This window comes from Urocampus carinirostris, chromosome 17 (assembly GCF_059441175.1).
Source record: "Urocampus carinirostris isolate Australia breed hairy pipefish chromosome 17, RoL_Ucar_1.0, whole genome shotgun sequence".
Taxonomy (NCBI): Eukaryota; Metazoa; Chordata; class Actinopteri; order Syngnathiformes; family Syngnathidae; genus Urocampus; species Urocampus carinirostris.
In genome coordinates, this window is record NC_142365.1 from 23,992,989 (window position 1) to 24,009,510 (window position 16,522).

The 16,522-nt window shown below is 37.2% G+C and overlaps 1 protein-coding gene across 1 annotated transcript in view; it reads right to left on the bottom strand.

The window, feature by feature from the left end:
- camkk1a (calcium/calmodulin-dependent protein kinase kinase 1, alpha a) overlaps nucleotides 1–16,522 on the bottom strand; it is a 77,446-nt gene continuing 60,924 nt past the window's right edge. Inside the window, exons 11-17 of the mRNA XM_088321162.1 lie at nucleotides 16,324–16,377; nucleotides 13,794–13,867; nucleotides 11,952–12,039; nucleotides 10,467–10,595; nucleotides 10,273–10,376; nucleotides 8,421–8,468; nucleotides 1–4,647 (exon numbers count right to left, since the gene is read on the bottom strand). Coding sequence (XP_088177288.1) covers nucleotides 4,572–4,647; nucleotides 8,421–8,468; nucleotides 10,273–10,376; nucleotides 10,467–10,595; nucleotides 11,952–12,039; nucleotides 13,794–13,867; nucleotides 16,324–16,377 — 573 coding nt within the window. The 3' untranslated portion in view covers nucleotides 1–4,571. The remainder of the gene's footprint in view (nucleotides 4,648–8,420; nucleotides 8,469–10,272; nucleotides 10,377–10,466; nucleotides 10,596–11,951; nucleotides 12,040–13,793; nucleotides 13,868–16,323; nucleotides 16,378–16,522) is intronic.

Below are 16,522 nucleotides of genomic sequence, written 5' to 3' on the forward strand. Positions count from 1 at the left end.
CATTCTGTTGTCAGTTGTCTGGGGGATAACGGAGTTACTTTTTAAATAGAGTAACTGGTAACTAGCTAATTCATTACATTACTTTTTCAGTAATACGCCCAACATTGTCAATATTAATATTAGATTAATTTCCCTAATCGTTTTATCTTTTATGAGTTTCGCTTGTCTAAAAACATTTTTTTTGTGTTTGTAAAACAAAAATAAAGAAGCAATATCCTCTTTTTTTAGCCATTTATGAAGACAGCCAAGTTGAAAAATGAAATTGAGGGATATCATACAGTAAGCGTTTCTTGCTTGCTTACACATATACTACAAACACAATCATGATCAAAATGTCACATTAAGACAGGTGGCTTCCCATACATTTTTTTTAAATGTTTTTCAAATCATTTTCATTGTCTTACATTTTGAAACAAATATACAAAAGCCTTCCTCAAAGCCAGTTCAAGTACATTACAATAAGTTTTCTTTTTTGCACATGCTTCACAGAAGAATGACAAAGTTATACCATCTGTCTCAGGTATGTTAAATAAAGCGCTTTAGTAGTTTGTGAAAAAGGGATTCATGACCTATTTCACACATTTAGCACAAAGCTTTTTAGCATAACATTGAGTAGTAGAGCGTCTCTTTAAAGGAAATGCAGACTAGTCTTGCATCTAAGCAGATGGTATATTTACCGTATATAAATGTCACGTATTTACAGTAAATGCAACGTAAAGTGCAAGCAGTGTGTTACCTTTTGAAGTTGATGCTGACCAAAGCACAGATCACATGAAGAACAGCCTGAGTGTTCTAGACAAAAATTTCTTGCATAAATACCAGAGACAAAAGAAGGGAAACAAGTAAGACATTTTCACATTGAACGCTTTGCATACAAAATGATACAAAAGTCTTCAAAAGGGGACTGTGGGTTAACCACTATGGGAGACTCAAAGTGAGCAAAACTCAGTTTTTGCCAAGACTTTTTGAGGTTTTTGGGTGCCCATAACAGCAAGATATCGGACAATTATGTTAGCTCTCTTGAGGTGAGGCTTGTCTTATGTGAAATCATGCAAATTACTTGATATACAAGTGTTTTTCAAAACCTGCATGTTGATATAAGAGTTAATGTATTTTAATACCTCAATGTATCAAGGTTAAATTTTCACAGTTTTGATACTTAGCGGAATTTCATCTTGCATTATGTTTTGCAGAAGACAACCAGTGTTGGGCACATTACTTTAAAAAGGTTAGTGACTGAATTATTTTATAGTTAAAGTATTTAGATACCAGGCAAAGGAACTATTTCCATTACTTTAAAAATAAATTGTTGTATATCAAAGAATTTGAAGTTTTCTGAGCAAAAATGAAACACCGCGTTTACTTGTAGAGATGTAGAGGAATTCCGACTATTTTCAGAGAACCGGCTTTTTCGGCTCCCCTAACTAAAAACAGAAAGCTCTGTCGGATCCCAAATGGCTCTTAGGATTTTTTTGTTGCATTAAACCTTAAATTACCAATTGTTATGTAACCTCATGCACAGAATGACTTAAAAAGGTGGCAGGGGGGACAATGAAAAAAAGCCAAAAATGGGAAAAACAGAAACAAAAGGAAAATACAATAACAAGAATAAAGATAAAAGGAGGAAAAAATAATAATAAACAGTACATTTTTATACAAACATATTAACACTGAAAAACATAGGAAACATAAAATATTTTTAAATCTCCCAAAAAAGATAAAACAATTTTAACCTATTTATACTGAACAAATTGAAAGTCAACAGCATAGAGTCCCCAAAAAATGCATATTGACAAATCTTAAGAGAAAAAAGGCGTCCCAGAGGGAAACCGCTGTGGGGAGCCAGCTCATAGGACCGTTAGGTTTATTAACAGCACGAGTCGGGTGCTGTCAAAACTCAGTTCTCATTCGCCTTTTCTTTCGGCGCACTTTTTACATACAATATTTGAAATCGCTATCTAACCGTGTTGTTGAAAAACATTGCTGTTATGTAACGGCATTATTTACAAAGGCGTTATTCCCAACACTGCAGACAACATGCAACAAATGCTAGGACGGGGCCAAGTTGAGGGCTGTGCGTGATTCTTGGATGGGCGTGACTGTCTGTGCGTGCGACTGTGATAAGCTTATGTAGGTTGTCAGTCGAACAGCCGGACAAGAGCCCTAGTCTATGTGTCCACCAACCAAAAACATACTGTGAAGCATAGCGATGGCTAGTATTTCAGGAGCTTGTTTCATTGAAAAGAAATTCAATAACTAAATTGGACTTTGAAGAAAGTCCAGATAATGCTAATAACCACCAGGTGCTCTGTGGATTGTTATTGGGTCCTGGAAAAGACGGAGGCAACGTCGGGAGCGAAACAAAGAGTGCAGGGTCGCAGGTCCGGCCGACTGTTACGGCTACTTAACAAGACATCCCGCCTGAGCCTGTATCTCAAGAACGCCAGATCCGTTACCAATAAAAGGGATGACCTGCAGACCACTTTCATTTACCAATCACGGAGACCAGGCCCAATTCGAGGATCCCAGCCATCTCCAGGCAGTGGGCAGGGGGACACCCTGAACTGGTTCCCAGCCAATCGCAGGGCACACAGGGACAAACAACTCATTTACTCATTCACACCAAGGGACAATTTGGACCGGCCAATTCACCTGAAACGCATGTTTTTGGAACGTGGGAGGAAACAGGAGTGCCCGGAGGAAACCGACGCAAGCACGGGGAGAACATACAAACTCCGCACAAGAAGTCTGGAGCTGGATTTGAACCCACGCAGGAGGTTCCCACGACTGAATACTAAATACTGTCCCTTTAAAATGGCATGGAAAATGGCAAATTTGGGTGGTGTTGCAATGCTCTGCAAAGGGGGCGCAGGCGCAATTGACCTCAGGGAACTTTATTTTTTACAGTCCTAGGATAAAGTGTGTCGCACTTCCACTGCATTAGAAGGCAGCAGTGCTCTCATTGATAGAGTCTGCGCTTGGTGGTAATACATTCGCACTTTGCACATACATAGGCGAGAGTATCTAGTGTCGCCACAAAGTGTTGCAAACCCTCCAGTGACCCCATTAAAACAATAATAAACACTAATGAGAAGACGGGCGAGGAGAGCCAGGGATAAAGAGGAAAACGAAAGTCTCCCGAAAGCGAAGAAAAAGTTCAAAGCGGCATATGTAGTAATCAGCGTTTCTGCGACCACCTTAATTAAAAATGTTGGCAGCGGACAGCATGAAATCAAATAAATAAAGCTGTCGATTAACGACATTACACAAATATCTGAGAAGCACTGACATAAGATGCCCTTTTCTTGAAATATTTGGTCCCAAGTCTTAAATTGTTTTGTAGGTTATGCCTTCTTTGCAAAACACACAAAATGACCTTTCTTTTGAAGTGAACACCATTTCTAATCCTAAAAAGATAGAAATGCCAAATGTTACACACAAAGACTAGGAACATTTCTACATGAGCTGTGAAATCTTGAGGTAAAACCAGCAAAAATTGGCAAAATTATTAGCCTACAAAATGGGATCAAATATTTTGGAACAGGATTGATAGTCATGTGAAATTGCAATTAGGAAATTATGTTTGAATTAATAGTAAAAAGAGAAGTGCAAGTGAGTGAAAATACTAATTGTTTTTGCATTGTGTTTGTCATTTCTACTTAGTTTTTGATATCAATAGTAATAATAATGACAACAATAACTCATTGAGATTTTATCATTTTCCTCATGCTGAGGTTTTTGAGTTTTTCCTTGCTCTCATGTATGTTTTTAGATTTGGGGGATGTTGTAATGGTGGTCTGTGCAACCCTCTGATATTTTTTGTGACTAAAGAGCTGTACAAATAAATGGAATTTGATTTGGCTATTTGTTTTTAGTTGCATTTATGGTTACATTTGTGTGTTACAAACCACTTATGATAAGTTTATTATTTTTTTTAACACTAGAGACATGCAAAGGAGATTGCATGAGATGCCAGTTTGGTATTTTTTACTATTACTGTGCACTCTTGTTTGTTGTTTTGACTATTATACCTGTACACTGTTCACATCATTGCCAGGATCTATTTCCACACCCTTTGCGGTCGATTTGCTTTTGTAACCTAAAACATATGATAATAAGAGAGTTTGGGGGGAGGACATTTTCGGACAGTTTTGGATTTCTTTTTTGAAGTTTTGGCTGTTCTCCATTGATGTTTTCAGTCCTTATTTTGAGTGCCTACTAAACTATAAACTTACCAACTTACTTCCAGTATATGCTACAAAAATCATTAACAATTACTAAACCAAAAAATTGCTATTTTTGTGAACGAGGCCGCACCACAAGCAGATTTGCTTCATCTCAAATCAGGCGTGAAGGGTAAAAATTATGCAAAAATACTCTGGGGAAAAAAATCTGGAGTGCCCTTGAGCTGGATTGGAAGTCTCTTGTCATTGAAACCAAGGATATTATTGCTACTTTGCAGAGCAAAATAACAGGCTTCATGGAAGAGAAGCCAAAGCAGTTTGAAAATAAATAAAAGTGAGAATGTCAACCTAAGACAACAGGAAGCACAAATAAACAAACAAAAAAGCTTAAGAGGAGGCTTCGTCTTCACGCAGGTCTTCCAGCTCTCCTTCCCTCGGTGTGTCGCCACCAGTGCTGCATTTTCTGCAAAAAACATTTGAGAGGTGCACGGTCAACAGATGGATACCACCTGCAAGGGCCCGCAGCAATACGATTTCTGCCAAGGGCTCTGAATGTCAGAGTAAAGAAATTCAATGAAGAACGGGTAAAAGGTGGTAGTAACTATGACTCCATTCAGTTGTCAAACGCATTGCCATCTAATTTGTGATGTGCATGACTGTATGAATGAGATTCCCAGTGACCCTATGGAGTAAGATCCCGATCTTGGCAGAATCGCTGGGGTAATGTCTAATACAGAAAAGTAACACATTGTGCCGCGATCAAGACACTCGTTTGCAGACTTTACAGCTGTCAATCTTATACTTGGTCTCCTCTATATCGATTCGTCATGTGCGCAAAGGAGGGGAGAGCTTAAGATCATACAACTTTACATAAAAAAAACAAATCAAACCTGGTTTCTGAATTTTAGTGGGTACAGTACGTTGAGTTTTGTTAAGAAAATGTTTTTTTGCGCTCTCCGGCCAATATGTTAATGTGAATTTAATTAAAAACGACTGCTGAGCTGGTTAATTGAGATTGACATCTGTGGACAAAGTCCGCACACGAGTGTCTTAAAGTCAAGACAATGTATTACTTTTCGGTACATTTTCCCACTTATTTTTCAAAAATGAAAGACAGGTAAATGAGTTAATTTTTCGGGCACTTGAGCATGCGGCTTAAAATCCGGTAAGGCTTGTACAAAAACAAAGTTAGTTTCTGCCTTTAGTTTTTGCATGCAGCTTGATTCAGGTGCCCTGTAGTCCTGAATTTACAATAAAGTAATCCAGGCTAGCTGAATAAGCACAGCCTTGATCAAGTTTGGCTGCCATATTTTGGTTTAATTGGTTGCACGTCTGCCAAGCCAGAATGAAAAGGCGCAGCTATGTCAAGCCAGCTGTAGAAATTTGGGAACAATGCATGTTCATGGTATCCTTAAATGAACCCCCAGGATGGATCTTAGAATCACAGATCAGAAAATGGAAAAATGTCACCCGCCGTTTTTTAGTACGGGAGCAGAACGACAGCTCCTTATGGAATTTAATGAAGATGTGAAATCAATTATAAGAAAAAAAGGTTACACTAGCTTTGTTATTTAGGAAAAGGAGAAAGCCTGGCAGATAATTGCACACTGACTCAGTGAAAGTGTATGACCAATAGATGTCGCCATTTTGTATAGTGAAACTGATAAACAAGTACTAAAAAGCAAAAGGAAGAATACAAACTACAGAGACTCAAAGTGACCAAACCACGTCTTTTTTATTCTCATTTTTTTGCCCAAACTTTGGTGAAAAAAGGGGGGAAAATAAAGGAAAGGGAGAAAAAAGAGAAAGCAAAAAAAAAGGATAAGAAAGCAAGAAAAACAATAAATGAGAAAAATGAAAAAGGCAAAAAGGCAAGAAAAAGAAGGGGAAAAGGGAAAGTAAGAACAAAATAAAAAAATAACTTCTAAAAAGAAAGGACCTTTCCGTCTTACTTTTTTGAAGGTACATAAAAGGAAAAGGCAAGAATAAAATAGAAAAAAACAAGACGAAGAAGAAATCAGGAAAAAAAAAGAAAGAAAAAAATAAAACAGAAGAATAAAATGGATAAAAAAGTAAAAAGAGGGAAAGAAAGCGACAGAGAGCGGGAGAAATAAATAAAGATTGCAAGAGAAAAAAAAAAAACAGTTTTTTGCAGGAGCTTTTAACAGCTTGATGTTTTGTCAAACAATTCAAAGTTTTTTAAACCACGGCTATAAAAATACGTGTTCCTATGATCATTCCTGTATTTTCGGTTATTTTCATATCAAAAATTTTTTTTCATTATTGGTGGATCTTAATGAAACTAAATACACTTTATGTTGAAGGTGATTCGCTTTATTGGTTAAATTTACAAAGAACAGTACAAATATGTGTTGTTATTTTAACCTCTATGAGGCGCTAAATAATACATCTCTTGTATAAGTCTTTCATTATATGATATGTCTTTTATTGCATGTTTATTTTGGAGTACCACGTCTAATCTCACTTTTTCAATTATTATCCAATTAATGATTTTGGTAAAAGAACAACATTCTCTCTCCCTGACGAAGGAAGAATGATTGGAAGTTGGACCTACGTATAGACTATCACCCTTGTCCAAGACTTCAGTGATACAATCTTTGAGTCACTTTTTAGAAATCTCAGACAACAGCATTAATATACATATACAGTACATCAAAGCTCTGATTGAAATATGACAAGCATTCTTAATGGGCATAGCATTAAAAGACTAGGCCTGACAGCAAATGACTTTTGCAACTATACAGTCAACAGAGTTTAATGAAATGACGATACAGCATATATGTCAAATTTCAATGCAGACTGATTAAAATTTTAAGACGGTCCATGGAAATGCTAGAAAACCCATTCATTTTTCACAAGTCTGACAGTAGTAGAACGAGCTGTTTTTCTTAGCCTAGTTGTTAGCCTGGTCTGGAGCAGGCTAGCTGTAGAGAATAACTGAGCCGAGCTAAATTTAACCTGCTTTCATGCAACCGACATGAGGCTAAATTCAACCAAAACAATAAACATCCCGGCTTAATTCCTTATAATGGTTTTGTGCAATAACCCCCTGTCATCAATGAATGCCATTTGTAGCAGAAAACAGCCGCGGTGAGACGGCAACAAAAACATTGAAATGAAAGCAGCAGCAGCCCAGCAAGGCGACCAAGCGGAGTCAGTAGTATGGTAAATCAAAATACAATAAAAGAGTTTGATACAATGAATTAGAAAAGAGACAAAAATTCCATTAAGCTATCAGTATTCTTTTTAAAAAAAAGATATTTTACATTATAAACACACTAGAAGTATCTGTCCTTGTAATCATTATCGTTGAATACTCAAAGGTGCTTTAGAGGTTGAATACTTAGTTCATGGATGGGCGAATTACGGACCGCACACAAAACAGAAAACATAGTCTTTATACAACATACTATACAAGCTCTTTTATGTCCTTATACATATTAAACTGAGAGGTAATTGGCATTCAGATGAGGTAAGATAAAGAGACTGTTTTACCTACACAATGCACGACGCAAATCAGTGTTTTTGGCACCAGGAGTAAAAAATAGTGTCGCCTTTGTGTGCGTCATCTGTACCACTGATGGTCCAGTTGTAAAGTTGTGTCGCCCTAAGCGTCGCGATCCAGGTTCAATTCCCGTTGCAAAATTTGGGGGAAATTTAAATCAATAATAATTATCGACTGATAAATCATTGCACTATTTATCATTCCACTATTATATGCCCAAAGTGTATAAAGAGGTCAACGGTTACAAATGGATAAACATACTGCTGTCTCAATTTTTACGCGCCTTATAGTCCGGTTGGCCTCAGGTGTGAATAATAGATTACGGAAGACTTTTTCTTGGGGATGCCCCTTATAATTCGGCAGGCCATACAGTGCAGAAAACATGGTAGACGTCAGCATGTATATTTCTTCATGAATGCATATGAAAAAAAAAAAAATGGACATGCATTCTATTTTTTCCTCTTGCATCGTCTAGGTATCGGATTTAAGACTTTCTATTGGCCGATTAAAAAGTATATACTTAAAAATGTTTCCGTTCTGGATTGGTCATTCTGCCAAATTCTTTAACCCAGTGCGTCCCACGACTCAAAGTTTGCCCACTCCTGATTAATATTTTGTGATCATTTCAGATGAACATCTTTTCCCTGAAACACGCTTATGTTAATATGTACCTCGTAATATGTGTGGTGAGCGGACGTGGCTCATTTTACCTGAGCGATGGGTGCAGTTTTAAAGATGGCCGGAAAGGCCAAGAGTCCCTGCAGCAAAATGAAAGGGAAAGACGGACAAGCCATTTGTGAACAAAAACGATAAGGACTCAAATTAAGAAAAATAATAAGGGACATTGTGTACTATTTAGCGGCTCCCAGTGGTAAATATTGTAGCATGGTGTAAAGTGGCTTAATGGGTTTCATTCCTTTGTCAATCCCCTTTTCCTTACTTCTTTCACCTTTTCCTTCCTTCCTTCCGTCCTTCTTCATCACCCTTCTTTCTTTCCTCGCCCCTCTTCTTTCTTTCCTCATCCCCCTTTTTTCTTTCCTCCCTTCTTCACCTCCTTTCCTCTCGTCCTTCCTTCTTCACCTCCCTACCTTCCTTCCTTCTTCATCTCCGTCCCTTCCTTCCTTCCTTCCTTCCTTCTTCATCTGTTACTTCCTTCTTCATCGCCCTTCCTTCCTTCTTCATCTCCCTTCCTTCCTTCATCACCTTACCTTCCTTCCTTCATCACCTTACCTTCCTTGTTTCCTTCATCTCCTTTCCTTCCTTTCTTCCTTCTTCATCTCCCTTCCTTCCTTCCTTCTTCACCTGCCTCCCTTCCTTCTTCACCTGCCTCCCTTCCTTCATCTCCCTTCTTTCCTTCCTTCCTCATCTCTCTTCCTTCCTTATTCATCTCCCTTCCTTTCTTCCTTTCTCATCTCCCTTCCTTACTCATATCCCTTCCTTCTCTTTCCTTCCTCATCTCCCTTCCTTAATTCTTTTCTTCATATTCCTTCCTTCCTTATCTCCTTTCTTTCTTTCCTCATCTCCCTTCCGTCTTTCCTCATCACCTTTCTTTCCTCATCTCTCTTCTTTCTTTCCCCATCCCCCTTCTTTCTTTCCTCCTTTCTTCACCTCCTTTCCTTTCTTCCTACCTTCTTCACCTCCCTACCTTCCTTTTTCACCTCCCTGCCTTTCTTTCTTCCTACCTTCCTTCCTTTCTCCCTCATTTTCCTTCCTTCCCTCCTCATCTCTTTTCCCCTCTTTCCTTCTTCATCTGCCTTCCTTAATAATCTTCTTTGCCTTTCTTCCTTCCTTCATGTCCCTTTCTCCCTTCCTAATTTCTTTCTTCCTTCCACATTTCCCTTCCTTCCTTCTTTCATCTCCCTTCCTCCCTTTTTATCGCCGTTTCTTCCTTCCTTCCTTGTTCATCTCCCATAATTCCTTCCTTCTTCACCTGCCTCCCTTCCTTCCTTCTTCATCTCCCTTCTTTCCTTCCTCATCTCCCTTCCTTCCTTTCTTTCTTTCACAACCTCATTTTCCTTCCTAAATTTGTCCTTTTCCCTTCTTCTTCCCTTCCTTTTCTTCCGTCCTTCATCTTATTTTTTCATGTCCTCCTTTTCCTTTTTCCTTCCTACCATGTTCATCTTTATAATATTTTCCATTTTTCTCACAAAGCAATCAGTGTTAAGCTATTTTGGCAGCTAGTCAATAAGCTAAGATAGTTATAGTATTTTTCTGTTCTTTTCCCCCCCAGTCCTTTACTGAAATGCGCGTTTCTATAATGATCAAATCCATCTGTATTTCGCTATCGCCTTCTTTGTCACGGCCGTGTGAGGACACACACAAAGAATCCCTTACATAGGCCGTAAAGCCGGGCTGCATACAAATATAGGATGAATTCTGGCACTATGGTGACAAGACAAAGCAGTGGCGACGGCCGCAGGAGTAATGCTAGCTGGCTTGTCTGATAGGAGACAAAGAGACAGGAGGGAAGTAGCGAAGCCTATAGCAACCTTAAATACTCAGGGGAAAAATGAGAAAATTGCATTGCAGTGAGACCCGGACAGCGCCCAATTATGGACTTACATAAGCAGGCTGCCTGGTGCCGACATGGACCTCTCCTCCCTCCGACTGGGACACTCAAAAGGATTACTGAAGGAGCGTTTTCGCAACATGGCTTTAACCAGGATCTGAAAATGGCAACAATATTGGTTCTCAAATCCTGAAAGTTTTGCAATGATACAGTCATCAAATATATTTATTAGAGTGCTTTGTTTTACCACAGCAGATAGGCTTGGGACAAACTTGACAGAGTTTTTGATGTCCTCTTCGGTCACCTCCACTGGTGAGCAATGCTCCTCCTCCAGGGGCAGGTGGTCAGTACCCCCTTGAGTTACCCATTGGTCCACCTAAACCAGGGGTGGCGACCCAAAATGTTAAAATAGCTATGTATATATGTATTTGCCTGTACTATGACATGAGCAGATAATCAGTATACAGGGATCAGAATGGAGATTTTCATTTTCAGCTGAAATAGCCAGGGTCCAGGGGCCGTAGGCATTTATCTTATTTGCTATGTGAAAATTGCACTAGAATGAATTAAATCCAACAAAACAGAAACCATGTATTTTTTATATATATATATATATATATATATATATATATATATATATATAAATTAAAAAAATAATAATATATTGACATTAAAAGCATTTGTAATATTGAACATGATCATGATGATACGAAATAATTTATTTTAATCATGTTTATAACAAATTTTAAATTTTGTTTATCCTGTTCTAAATATTGTATAAACACAAAAGATAAAATCATTTCATAAATAAATAGATTTATAAATACCTCAGATTGGGATTTTCTGTCACACAGGGGAACCAGTGGTTGACTGCTGCTAGTATTTGAAGTGGAAGGATTTGGAACGGCCAATAATGTTGAACCGGTGGTGTTACTGTTAGTTTCACTGCCGATTTTAAATGCGGATCCGAGTGCATAATTTGATCGCCGGCAAGCTATTTTTGCTTTGTGCTTGTTCATTTTAGCATGATCGATCAGTGCCACACAACCTCGCGTACCATAATTGATCAGATCGACACAGTATAGACACTTTGCGATGAACTGGCTCAAAGTTTCTGTAACTTCCTCGATCTTTGCGCCGATTTTAACGTTTACTGTGACAGTCTTCTCCAGCCATGACCACTTAAATTTATTCTTGATTCCTTTATCAATCTCGGAGACAAAAGCCTCGTCTTCTTTTCTTAGTATTTTCATATTTACTTTTTCAAACACTCATTTCACCGTTTGAAAAGACCGGAAGGAGCGCCATGTTTGAGAAAGCCAATGCTCTGAACAAAAGCTCCGCTGATTGGTTATCACCGAACCTATCGACCAATGGTCTAAATGCTAACTTGGGGTGATGAAACAGTCACGTATCATACCTCACCCCCCCAAAATATTTTCTCATCGAATTTAGACGATTTACGGGAATGACCTTTGGGGTTCAAAAACAGCGGAAATCCGCGGATCCGCGGAAAATTCTGATCCCTGAGTATAAAGAAAAAAATAATCTGCTGCCACCAACTGATATGGGTGAATGTTCTAGTTAATGTACTCAGTTGATTACTGGAAGAATACAAAGCTACAATTGCATGGGTTTTTTTTTTGTAAAGATAAAATAATTAAATTTCCTGATTAGATTTGACCGTTTCTTAATCTTTTAAAATTAATAATTTAAGAACGTGCATTCTTACTTTTATCTCTGAGATAGTGATTCTCGTGTCCGGGTTCTTGTCCAGCATTCGCAAGATCAAAGTCCGTAGCTCTTCATTGATTTTTGGTCTTAAAGGAAACACAACAAAGAAATTAGATCAATAAAAGTAAAAAATAAAAAATAAAAAGATGTGACCATGCAATTTGATCAATACTCTTCTGAAAAACATAAATAATTGAATTGACAGTGATTTTAATGTGAAATATTTTTTACTGTTGGTTATTTAAATACTGTTATGTTTAATTGTTGAAAATAAAGAATACAGAATTTAAAAGTGTTCTACAGAATCATGTAGCAGACGTGTTTGTTTAAAGGGACAGTGTGTATTATTTATCGCATCCTTGTGGTGAAACAAATTGATTTATGAAAGAAAAACACAATATTGATTTGATTAAAAAGCAAAAATAGCCTCTAAATCAGAATAAAAGGAGTTCACTATGGAAAAAAAATTGTCTAAATATAAAACTTAAAGGGACATTGAATATTTTAGCACCTCCTAGTGGTAAAATAACGTATTCCTAAAAATTATATATAATAAAAGAATAAGAAATTTGTGAAATATCATATAAAACTGTATTTTTTGAATAGTCTGAGAAATATGTATTTATTTTACATCCAATGATAATTGTTTGCCATCTTGGTTTGGTCACTTTGGGTCTCTGTAGTTTTTCCTTGTGCTTTTTAACAATTGTTTTTGGTTGAACGACACAATAGAGCGACATAGTGGTCGAATAATTCACACAGTCCTTTTAACCTACACAGCAAAAAATACTTCTCCCCACTGGCAAAAATGGTGCTTATTGTAAGTGTTATTCTTATTTCAGAATATAGTATCTTGTTCATTTAGTAGAATAAGAAAATCATATTTAAATTAAGCAAAAACCTCTATAAAAAGCTGATCCTTTGGCTCATTTTAAGAAATAGCTGTTTAACCACAATTCAAGTTTTTTTTTTTAATTAAATAAGCAAATTTATTTTGCATCTGTTACGCATGTCACTTCTGCTTATCGTAAGTTAACGTTTTTTAATTGTATTAGAAAAACAGATCAAATACAAAAATACAAGATAAAACTATAATTTATAATGAGACGTTTCTCTGCAAATGGGGTAAGACATTTTATTTTTGCATGTGTTCCCAGTTTGTATTCTCCCCTGTGCTTTGTAAAACATTTTTGCACTATGCAGTGACATTTAGGGGTCAAATGATGCACACTGTCTATTTAAAGGGGATAGTGTGTAATTTTTAGTGCTTCCCAATGGTAAAGCAAAAACATTCAGTAAACAAAAAAACAACAACATTTGAATATTAGGCAAAAATACATGAACTATCATACCGATGTTAAAATTCACAAAAATAGGTCTAGAATATACCTAGTCACACCTAGTCGTCACCACCATGTTTGTCTTGCATCTTTCTGATAAGCTGTGCTTATTTTGCACTGGTCGCATAAGACACTTAAGTTCCATTTAGAGGTCCAATATTAAAAAAATGCACCTTTAAAAAGACATTTTCGGGTCAAATAATAAAGGGACAGTGTGCATTAATTGACCTATAAGTGTCGTTGAAGTGTGTAGTGCAACCAAAAATGAATGCTACATGAATGCTAATTAAAGCACGGTGGGTGGCCTATAGTGTGGCCCGTTATTCTTTTCAGAGCTTGTTTGCATGATGCAAGTGACATTTAGTATCACGCTGGCAGTGCACAAAGCCGTGTTTATGTGTGGGGATCTTGACCAAACGAGAGTTAACGCTCGAGCCGAAAATGACCTAATCTGGGAAACGGCAGTTTAATGGTGCAGAGGCGCGGTACCGGGAACTTACATTTCTGGGAAATCCACAGGTTTGGTTTTTATCTTATTGTGCAAAGCCAATATGTACTCGTCGATAAATGGGCACTGGAGGCGAGACGCCGAACATGGAGGAAATAAAACACAAGCAAGGAGGATTCAATTATTTTGTTGCTCATGGGTAAAATGTAGCAGAGCGTAAGTAAGCAACAAACAGACACATTTGAAGGGAATTACAGTAGTACTGAGCCAAATCAATACGATACTGGATAACACATGAATATAAACATAACTCACTTATTGCCATCTTGGAAAATTTTAAAATAATTGGGAAAAAAAACGTGTTCTAACCATCACATCACTGATGTTTCTCAATAATGATAAACACAGTCACTTAAAATACCATTAAAAACAACTATGTGACGCAGCTGATAATAAGTCTTACCCATTCATTTTGTTTAGGAAAAAACATGTTTTTTTTTTTATTTTATTTTCCAGGCCTATAAGTCTGTTTTTTTTAATAGTTTAGCTGGGGTACGACTTATACTATGGTGCAACTTATGTGTAAAAATATTAACACATTATTCTATCATTTGACATGTTATTTTCACACTAAACCGCAGGAAGGCGTTGAAGGCCTGTGTTGATAATTTTAACATTGTTGGTAATTCATAAAAACAACTAAGAAGAGCTGAACATAAATGGCACCAAAACAAAATCACATTTTGCAGATTACTAGCTGCAAATAACAAAATATGTGCTATCGAAGATGCAGATTTCATTGGATTTAGTGATTTCAAGTGAAACTGATAGTTTGGTAAACGTGTTAGCATGTTTTTTTATGCACGAGTTATCTGAATAACTCCTAATATGTTACGTCTAAACTGACATTACCAGGCATGTCAGTCATGTAACGTTAGTATACTATGCACTTATTTAGCCTGTTATTTTAAACTGCCTTTCAAGTTGACATGTATGTTTTTGGTGTTGATTTTAATCAAATACATTTCACCCCAAAATCCAACATATAGTGCAGGGCAACTTAAATAGTTTTTTTCGTTCTTAATTATGCATTTTTAAGCTGGTGCGACTGATATTTTGGAGAAAATTAAAGGTAAAATACTGGAGGTTGCAATCTGTTACGGTCTGGTCTTTAATTTGTTTGTGGCATTCTCATAGTAACAGGCATGTTTTTGGACACCTATACATTTTTCTCAACGCCCTGTTAGTTCTGCACCCGAGCAAAAATTAATTTGAAGTTTTCCTAGTTTTTGATAGTTATTTTGAAGGATTCTCTCAGACAAGAAGTGATGTGACATTTGTTCAGTCTAATTCAACGTTCTCATTGACACAATGGCATCTGCTTACATTGTTGTGCCTTCGGCCTATTAGATTGTAAGTTTCCAAAAATATACTATGGTAGAAATTTATTTTGGATGTATAGAATTGAAATTGCTATATGCTTTGCGGATTTTGTCCATCTCTTGTGTTGTGGTGTCAGACTCAACGTATTTTCATTGTATGTTTCAGTTTTACTGTGCTTTGGATTAAAGTGGCGCTTGGATGCTAGTCTTTTCTCAGCGCTTTATTCTGAGAGGAGCTAAGGTACTGCTAAATTTTGTACCATACACCCACAAAGACAGCAGAACACAGCGCCATTCAACATACAGATGAAGTATGTAAGGTCTGGCCTGAACCCCAGCTTGGTTTTTATATCTGTGGAGGCTTTTTAAGCGGCAGGGAAGAAGTCTGTTTTATCTAAGATATTGGTTGGTTTTATACTGTCTTAGCTTCCTACCTACGCAGCGGGGGCAGTTTTGGGTGACGCAACTTCGTCCTTGTACCAATGTGAGACGCAATGGTCTCAACTGGTTCAAATTGGATAGTGTGTGCAAGAGTGCTTCTAGATAGGAAGACACCAAAGCAACATAGTGGCTCAGCTCAAGTCTTCTAGCTCATATCCGGAGGCCAAGCGTATCAGTTGTTGCTGTGTGTTAGCCTTTCCATTGATTAAGCTGCATGGTTTAAAACCTTGGGAAAAACTAGCAGTTTATAGTTCAGTTTGTTGCAGCATTATCTTAGCGTTCACTCAGTTGCTGAGCCAGATAATTGGGTGGCCCACTCCCTGTAATAGATAAACATACCAATCACAATAATTTTAAGCACTTTAACTGAAGATATCTGTTTTTAAGTCAAGTCATTTTTATTTGTATAGCCCTTAATCACAAAGAGTCTCAAAGGGCTGCACAGGTTATTGCACAGACTATTATTTCAGACTATTATTACACCATCCACCGATCTGAAACCAACATGAGGGCAGGGAAAAACTCAAAAACCTCAACATGAGGAAAATGAAGAAACCTTTAGAAGGGACCGTACATGTGGTGATCCCCCTTTCAGGATGACCAGGCTATGACAGAGATATTGTCAACAAAAAATATAGGTTATTCATATGCTATAGAGTAGAAGTGTGTTTTAAGCTTAGATTTAAACATTTCCAGTTTTAAAGAAACTTTCAATGTCCAACCAAATGCAAAAACCAAGAGCCATTCATGTAGACTTGCCTTTCCAAAGATGAAACAGTAGAGAGTTATGCCCATGGCCCAAACATCCAATGCCTTGAGATAAAAAAAACAGTAATATTTAATTCAAACAATAATAAATCATTTAACAAACAGAAACGTTTGAAAATTACCAAAACTATCTGTTTTTATTCATCCATGCAATTTCTTCTCAAAAATGCAATTTTACTCAAAACCTCCC